The sequence below is a fragment of the Zophobas morio genome, unplaced genomic scaffold, assembly GCF_036711695.1.
Source record: "Zophobas morio isolate AGI-343-1 ecotype UQ-CSIRO unplaced genomic scaffold, CSIRO_AGI_Zmor_V1 ptg000016l, whole genome shotgun sequence".
NCBI lineage: Eukaryota > Metazoa > Arthropoda > Insecta > Coleoptera > Tenebrionidae > Zophobas > Zophobas morio.
In genome coordinates, this window is record NW_026972121.1 from 2,681,635 (window position 1) to 2,689,973 (window position 8,339).

Genomic DNA, 8,339 nt, shown 5'->3' on the forward strand with positions numbered 1-8,339 from the left:
TTATTGATTTATCAAATTTTCGATATTTGTCTTGAGATTTTTCAATTTCTCGATCTTTCGATTCTTTGGCTTCTCTGTTTTAGACTTTTCAATTATTTTATTGTAAAAATTTTTGATTTTTCGATTTTTAATTTTTACGATTTTTCGATTTGTCAACTCTTTTAAGATTAAATTTTTTCAGTTATTCAATTGTTATTAATTTTTTGGTTTTGGGCTATTTAAATTTCTTGATTTTTCGATTTGCGACCAACTTTTCTTTTTCTAGATTTTTCAACTTTTCGATTGATCGATTTTTTGATTTTTCGAATTTTTGGTATGTCCATTTATCGATTTTTAAATATATCGATTTTTAGACTTGTCGTATTTGGATTTTTCGGTTTTTTAATTTTTCAATTATTTCATTTCAATTTTACACCTATTCTCAGTCGATCGGACCCATTTTAACCAATCACAGTTCAAAATCCCTAGACTTTATTTGTTACAGTCCCAGCTTAAAAATCAACAGGTGGTTCCATCTTTATCCCCTATAATCCATATCCTGACGTTTATTTCCCAGTTATGCGGGTTTTACAGACACCACCTGAAAAACAACCCGAAAAAGCGGTCAACACATTCGTTCCACAAACAAATTCCTAACACCCCTCATTACCCAGAACCCAATTTATAAAATAAACATTTACCTGACAATTCAATAATTGATATCAGACGTGGCGATTTCAACATCAAAATGGCCGCCAAATCCACAATTCGTGTGCTCATCATCATTATTACCGCAATACCCATTATTGGTGTTACAAATTTTACCAAAGAGGCTAATTTTTTTGCTAAAGTTCTACCTCACTATAGACTTTTCCACTTGATTATGCACATCGACAATGCTTCGGAAGACTTAGCCAACGATTTTTTAAACTTATACCCTACAGTTGTCAACATTTACAACTATGACACTAGTCAATTTTTACCCTTCCAGAACAAACCACCCGGAATTAACTACTTGAACGTCGTACTTTTGGCCACCCCATTAAAATTTTCGCCATTTTTACTAAACACCGACGTCGTATATTCCAGTGATGTCATAATGTTCATTACAGACTCTGCATCTTTCAAAATTTTCACCAAAGATTTTGCTAGTTTACCCAATTTGGACAGATCTGGAGGAGTCGTCGTGGTCAACTTTGCCAAAAATGTGGAACTGTACACGATTTGCTACTACTGTGGCGACGTCAGTGGAAGACTGACGTCACTCCAAAATGTGTCATACGACCACGATTTAACGAAGTCCAATTTTTCGTTTACCACCAAGTCCAAAAATTTTGGTGGCCACCTCATCAAAATTATTTACGGAGAGTACTTCCCGTACATGTTTTGCAAAAAAAAAAGTTCGAAGGCCGAAGTAACAGTTTGTGAAGAGGCCGCTGGGTCGGAAATCGAGCTCTTGAACACCCTCAGCCACAAATTGAACTTTACCTACCAGTTGATCGAAGATTTTGACTACGACGTACTGATAGAAGAGGTGGTGTCGGGGAAGGTGGATCTTGGAATTGGAGGGATTTCAGCCACGACCAAACGCATTAGCAGCCTGAGGTTCAGCTCAGTGCTTAGGTTCGAACCGCTTTTGCTGTTCTATGTGTACCAAAAACCACTGCTGTCGAAATTGTACGAATACGAAATCGCAAATTTAGTGCTAGAAGTGTTTCTTCTAGTGGTAACACTTGTTCTATCGGTACTTGTAAAAGTACTACTCAGAAAATACTTAGTTCAAACCAAACTAATGGACATCGTCATGGTACTATTTTGATTCCTTGAAATGTTAATATGTTAATTTAGACGTGTTTCCAGGTGTTCGTCAAAGGCAGGTACGAACAATCTACGAACATTAACACCACTGTCTTGAAGAACACCCACTGTTCCGTTCTTCTTGTTTTTACCAGCTGGTGGATCTTTGTAGTCGTTGTTAACGTGATCTACAAATCTCAATTAGCGTCTTTATTGATCCCAAAACCCACCCAATCTGTAACTTTCGAGAACTTGGTAGATCAAGGGTACGAAATCATTATGAACAGTAACGTCACGTACGAACACATGTTTCTGGAAAACGAAGTGCGACTGATTGAAAGGTGATTCGTCAACATTTTTTCTACAGTCGTGGCTAAATTTGTTGTAGACCTAGCACCAGATGGATGTCGGACTTTTGCTATATCCAGTCAACCATTTACGACAATAAAGCCCTTCTTGCTGGAGAATTCATGTTGAATATTATTCATTTCAACACCCCTTGTTTGATTTTTAATCACACTACCGAAGATGTCAAAAAATTGTCTACAGAAAAGTTTTCGGTGAGTCCTCACGCGTGGCCCTTCAGACCTGGAATTCCCTTCGTCGACGAGTTTAATAAAGGCATTAAGGAAGTTATGAGAGGTAAATAGATTTTTAACGATTTTTATGACTACTTATGATTATTTTAGGTGGATTGCTGAAGATGTGGGAGGACAAGCTTTTACTAAAATACAATCTCTACTCATTTTCGAAAAAATTCTCCCTAGACAAGGATCACAAAATAATCAATTTTGACACTTTCGTGTTGCATTTTCTTGTCTATTTGGTGTTGACAACACTCTCTTTTGTGTGTTTTTTGTCCGAAATGTTGTATTTTTGTTATCAGAAGAGAAGAATGGTTTGAACGTGTTTTTTTTGTTTGAATAAATAATTGTTTAATTACTTAGTAACTCACTTAACTTATTTGGTAACGAGCCAGTCTGAGAACGACAATGTTTGGGAAAGTCGTGGTTTTCGGGTTATTAATACCACTAATTTTTGCTACCAATTTACTACTAGACAAAATTTCTAGCCAGGATGGGTTTTCCCTAAATTATTTTTTACGTGATCAGTTACAACTTCATTTGGTTTTACATTTCGATAACGCGACTAAGGTTGCTGCAAATTTGTTTCTAATGACGTTATCAGCTTCATTGACACTAGTTAACCACGATATTGTCAATAATCAGCCCAATTTAGAACAACAGTGTAGTGTCAAATATTTGCATCTGGTGCTATTATCCAACCCTTTGACATTTTCTAAACTGTGTACATCAGATTTTGTTGTGTTTTTCACCAACCCAACTAATTTTCCACTGGGGTCTGAAAATTTTTCCAGCTTGTCAGGTTTAGAAAAATCGGGAGGTGTTGCCGTAGTCAATTATGCCGAAAGTGTAGAATTATATACCATCTGCTTCTATTGTGGTGACATTAAAGGCAAAATGACTCTGTTGCAGAAATCATCGTACGATCAACCCCTGGACATAGAATTTCTATTTTCGAACAAGTTCAAAAATTTCGGTGGTCACCTATTCAAAGTCGCCTACATAGATTATCTTCCCTATATATACTGTAGTCAAAAAACTAGAGTCAATAATATCACCTTGTGCAAAAAAGCAACTGGTTCAGAATTCCTGTTGCTGCAAACTCTAAGTCAACATTTGAATTTCACCTACCAATTGATAGAAACACCAAGTGATTTTTTTGACATACTAATAGACGAAGTGATTCTAAAAAACGCAGATTTTGCCATTGGTGGTGTTTCTATAACAAACCAGCGCATGAAATCGGTCAAATTTGGCGCACTTCTTCGACTAGAACCTCTTTGTTTATTGTACGTTTTTCAAAAACCGTTTCTTTCGAAGCTGTTTGAATACGAGTTGAAAAATCTACTTCTAGAGTTGTTTCTCTTGGTGGTGATGTTTTTCCTATCTTTGGTGGTGTTTTTCCTCGACAAGTGTAAACTATCGTTCGTGGATATATTCATGGTAAGTGAACTTCAGTGCAGCAAGTGTGATACTGATAATAGGTGTATGTAGATGTTTCTAAAAAGCAAGTACGAAATAAATACCAACATCAAAACCAGTCGTTTCCAAAGAATGCAGAACTCGATTCTTGTTATTTTCGTGTCTTGGTGGATCTTCGCTTTGATTGTCAACGTGATTTATAGATCAATGCTGGTTTCGTTGATTTTTGAAAAACCACTGGAGGATGTTACGTTTCAGGATTTGGTTGATCAAGGGTATCAGATCGTGCTTAAGAAGAACACGTCGTACATGAAGATGTTTTTAGACACTGAGGAACGACTGATTAATAGGTTACTTAGTTACTAAGGAACAAATTTGCGTCAACTATTATTTTTTTCAGGTCTACCACTTTATGGCTGGATAAGTGTGAAATGTTCCCCTATGTTCAAAACAACAAAGCTCTGGTTCCTGTTGAATTGACCATGAATCTCGTTCAAACTGTGTATCACTGTTCAACGCTGCGTCATACGATTATCGATGTTAAAAAGTTTACAAATCGAGCTTTTGGGGTGACGCCTCATGCTTGGGCTTTTAAGTCTGATGCTCCTTTTATCGATGAGTTCAACGTTGTTGTTAAAAAGCTTCTAAATGGTAACATTTTTGTTTGATTGACGAAGTATTCTAGTTTCTATTTTATAGGAGCTGTGTTGAAAATGTGGGAAAATAACGTTCTACTGGAAAAACATATGCACACTGAATATGCAGAAAGAAGTTTTCCAAGGCGAGAGAAAAATGTTATTGATTTTGAGTCTTTTATTTTGCATTTTCTAGTTTATTTGGTGTTGACCATGTTGTCTATTTTTTGTTTTTTGTTTGAACTTCTGTACTGGTATTTGCGGAAAAGGAACACTGTTGTTGTGCTACAAAAATAATAATTAATACAAATGTATAATACTTTTTTATAAAAGTATTTTCAATTTCTTTCAAGGAATATCAAGATGTCAAAAACGCTACGAGACTCCGAGATTCATTCATCTTTTAGGAAAAAAATAAATTAGGGGCTTAAGAGACACTTAAAAACTATTAAGGAGTCTCGAGATTTGTCCCATTTTACAAAAAAAACCTGCATTCTTTCAGTTTCTCTAAAATAAAAAAAAAACACTTGTTCAGCTCCTCTGAAAAAAGACACTAGGGAACCCGAAATTCTTTCAGTTTCTCTGAAGAAAGACACTAGGTAAACCCTAGATACTTTCAGCTTCAACTTATCTAAAAAAGACACTAGGGAAACTCGTGGTTCTTTCAGTTTTCTCTAAAAAAGCCACTAGGGAACCCTATGATATTTTCAGATTCTCTGGAAAAGATACTGGAGGAGCCCGAGATTTTTTCAACTTCTCTAAAAAAAGATCTTAGGAAACTCCGAGATACTTTCAGTTTCTCTAAGAAAAGACAATAAAAGAATTCGAGTTACTAAAAGATCAGGAGATTCTTTTCAATTTTAGAAAAACTAGCACTAGGAGACCCCTAGATTATTTTAGTTTCTCAAAAAGACACTAGGAGACCCTATGATACTTCCAGCTTTTCTAGAAAAGATACAAGGGAGCCTCGAGATTCTTTCAGTTTCTCCAAAAAAACACACTAGGGGACCCCGAGATTCTTTCAGCTACTTTAAAAAAGATACTAGGGGACCCGATCATACTTTCAGGTTCTCTAGAAAGGATACTAGGGGAACCTGAGATTCTTTCAGTTTTTCTTAAAAAAAAAACACAAGGAGAAACCGAGACTCTTTCAGCTTCTCTAAGAAAGACACTAGGGGACTCTATGATACTTTCAACTCCTCGAGAAAAGATAGTAGGGGGACCCGAGAATTTTTCAGCTTCTCAAAAAACAAGACACAAGGGAACCCCGAGATTCTTTCAGTTTCTGTAACAAAAAAAAAAAAAACACTAGCGGACCCTACGGTAATTTCAGCTTCTCTAGAAAATATACTAAGGGAAACTGAGATTCTTTCAGCTTCTCCAGAAAGACACTAAGGGACCCCGAGATTCTTTCAGCTTCTTTAAAAAAGACATTAGCGGACCCTATGATACTTTCAGTTTCTCTAGAAAAGATACTAGGGGAACCTGAGATTCTTTCAGTTTTTCTTAAAAAAATCACAAGGAGAACTCGAGACTCTTTCAGCTTCTCTAAAAAAGACACTAGGGGACCCTCTGACACTTTCAGCTGCTCAAAAAAAGACAGTAGGGGGACCCGAAATTTTTGCAGCTTCTCCAAAAAAAGACGCAAGGGAATCTCGAAATTCTGTCAGGTTCTCTAAAAAAACACTAGGGGATCCTACGGTACTTTCAGCTTCTTTAGAAAAGATACTAAGGGAACCTGAGTTTCTTCCAGCTTCTCCAAAAAGACACTAAGGGACCCCGAGATTCTTTCAGTTTCTTTAAAAAAGACACTAGCGGGGCCTATGATACTTTCAGCTTCTGTAGAAAAGATACTAAGGGAATCTGAGATTCTTTCAGCTTCTCCAAAAAAATACACTAGGGAATCCCGAGACTCTTTCAGTTCTTCTTAAAAAAAACACTAGGAGAACCCGAAACTTTTCAGCTTCTCAAAAAAGACACTAGGGTACCCTATGATACTTTCAGCTTCTCGAGAAAAGATAGTAGGGGGACCCAAGATTTTTTCAGCTTCTTCAAAAGAGATACAAGGGAACCCCAAGATTCTTTCAGTTTCTCTAAAGAAAGAACACTTGGGGAACCCGAGATTTTGTCACCTTCTCTAAAAAAGACTCTAGGGGACCCTACGATACTTTCAGCTTCTCTAGAAAAAATGCTAAGGGAACCTGAGATTCTTTCAGCTTCTCCAAAAAGACACTAAGGAATCCAGAATTTCTTTCAGTTTTTCTAAAAAAAGACACTATTGGAAACCCTAATTTCTTTCAGTTTCTCTAAAAAATACACTAAAAGACCTCGCGATTCTTTCGAATTTTACAAAAACTAGCACTAGGGGGCCCTTAGATTCTTTCAGTTTCTCCAAAACGACACTAGGGAAACCCCCACATATTTTAGTTTCTCTAAAAATAAGACATTAGGGGACCCTATAATATTTTAAGCTTCTCTAGAAAAGATAATAGGGGAACCTGAGATTCTTTCAGCTTTTCCAAAAAAGACACTAGGGGACCCTACGATACTTTTAACTTCTTTGGAAAAGATACTAGGGAACCTGAGATTCTTTCAACTTCTCCAAAAAGACACTTGGGAATCCCGAGATTCTTTCAGTTTCTCTAAAAATGACACTAAGGTAACCCGAAATTCTTTCAATTTCTCTAAAAAAGAAATCTAGTGGAAACCCTAAATTCTTTCAGTTTCTCTAAAAAAGACACTAAAAGACCCAGAGATTCTTTCGAATTTTAGTAAAACTAGCATTAGGGGACTTCTAGATTCTTTCAATTTCTCTGAAACGGCACTAGGGAAACCCGATATGTTTTAATTTCTCTAAAAAAAAGACACTAGTGGGCCTTATGATACTTTCAGCTTCTCTAGAAAAGATACTAGGGGCCCTACGATATTTCCAGCTTCTCTAGAAAAGAGACTAAGGAAACCTGAGACTCTTTCAGCTTCTCCAAAAAGACACTAGGGAATCCCGAGATTTTTTCAGTTTCTCTAAAAAAGACACTAAAAGACCCAGAAATTCTTTCGAATTTTAGAAAAACTAGTACTAAGGGACCCCTAGATTCTTTTAGCTTCTCTAGAAAAGATAATAGGGGAAATTGTGATTTTTTCAGCTTCTCCATAAAAGACACAAGGGAACCTAAAGATTCTTTAAGTTTCGTTAAAATAAATACTAGGTGAACCCAAAATTCTTTCAATTACTCTAAAAAAATGACACTAGGGAACCCAATGATACTTTCAGCTTCCCTAGGAAAGATACTAGGGAAACCTGAGATTCTTTCAGCTTCTACAAAAAAATACACTAGAAAACTTCGAGATACTTTCAGTTTCTCTGAAGAAGACACTAGGGAAACCCGAGATTCTTTCACTTTCTCTAAAATGGCAATAGGGAAACCCGAGATTCTTTCAGTTTCTCTAAAAAAGAATACAAGGAGAACCCGAGATTCTTTCAACTTCTCTAAAAAACACATTAGGGGACCCTATGATACTGTCAGCTTCTCTAAAAAAGATGCTAAGGGAACCTGAGATTCTTTCAGCTTCCCCAAAAAGACACTAGGAAATCCCGAGATTCTTTCAGTTTCTCCTAAAAAGCACACTAGCGTAAACCCTAATTTCTTTCAGTTTCTCTAAAAAAGACACTAAAAGACCCCGCGATTCTTTCAAAGTTTAGAAAAACTAGTACTAGGGGACCCCTAGATATTTTTATCTTCTCTGAAAAGAAGATACTAGGGAACCCTATGATACTTTCAGCTTCTCTAGAAAAAATAATAGGGGAACCTGACGCAAGGGAACTTAAAGATTCTTTAAGTTTCGTTAAAAAAAATACTAGGGGAACCCGAAATTCTTTCAATTACTCTAAGAAAAAGACACTAGAGAACCCTATGATACTTTC

The 8,339-nt window shown here is 36.3% G+C and overlaps 2 protein-coding genes across 2 annotated transcripts; both read left to right on the forward strand.

Moving 5' to 3' along the window:
• Window positions 1-218: 218 nt before the first annotated feature.
• LOC135129461 (uncharacterized) lies at window positions 219-3,374 on the forward strand. Its single transcript, XM_064056613.1, has 4 exons — window positions 219-1,786; window positions 1,840-2,117; window positions 2,165-2,418; window positions 2,466-3,374. The coding sequence occupies exons 1-4, from the start codon at window positions 728-730 to the stop codon at window positions 2,678-2,680; spliced, it is 1,806 nt and encodes a 601-aa protein (XP_063912683.1). The 5' UTR covers window positions 219-727; the 3' UTR covers window positions 2,681-3,374.
• LOC135129757 (uncharacterized) lies at window positions 2,769-4,714 on the forward strand. The gene is made up of 4 exons (XM_064057005.1): window positions 2,769-3,803; window positions 3,855-4,132; window positions 4,183-4,433; window positions 4,482-4,714. Exons 1-4 carry the CDS (start codon window positions 2,769-2,771, stop codon window positions 4,712-4,714), a joined length of 1,797 nt encoding a protein of 598 aa, XP_063913075.1.
• Window positions 4,715-8,339: the final 3,625 nt, after the last annotated feature.

What these genes read in the sequence shown, in the direction of transcription:
- LOC135129757 (XM_064057005.1), top strand. Translation starts at nt 2,769, where the DNA reads ATGTTTGGGAAAGTCGTGGTTTTCGGGTTATTAATACCACTAATTTTT. An exon ending in CGTTCGTGGATATATTCATG is followed by an intron (nt 3,804 to 3,854) that starts GTAAGTGAACTT and finishes AGGTGTATGTAG; the next exon opens with ATGTTTCTAAAAAGCAAGTA. An exon ending in GAGGAACGACTGATTAATAG is followed by an intron (nt 4,133 to 4,182) that starts GTTACTTAGTTA and finishes TATTTTTTTCAG; the next exon opens with GTCTACCACTTTATGGCTGG.
- LOC135129461 (XM_064056613.1), top strand. Translation starts at nt 728, where the DNA reads ATGGCCGCCAAATCCACAATTCGTGTGCTCATCATCATTATTACCGCA. An exon ending in GAAGTGCGACTGATTGAAAG is followed by an intron (nt 2,118 to 2,164) that starts GTGATTCGTCAA and finishes AATTTGTTGTAG; the next exon opens with ACCTAGCACCAGATGGATGT. An exon ending in CATTAAGGAAGTTATGAGAG is followed by an intron (nt 2,419 to 2,465) that starts GTAAATAGATTT and finishes TGATTATTTTAG; the next exon opens with GTGGATTGCTGAAGATGTGG.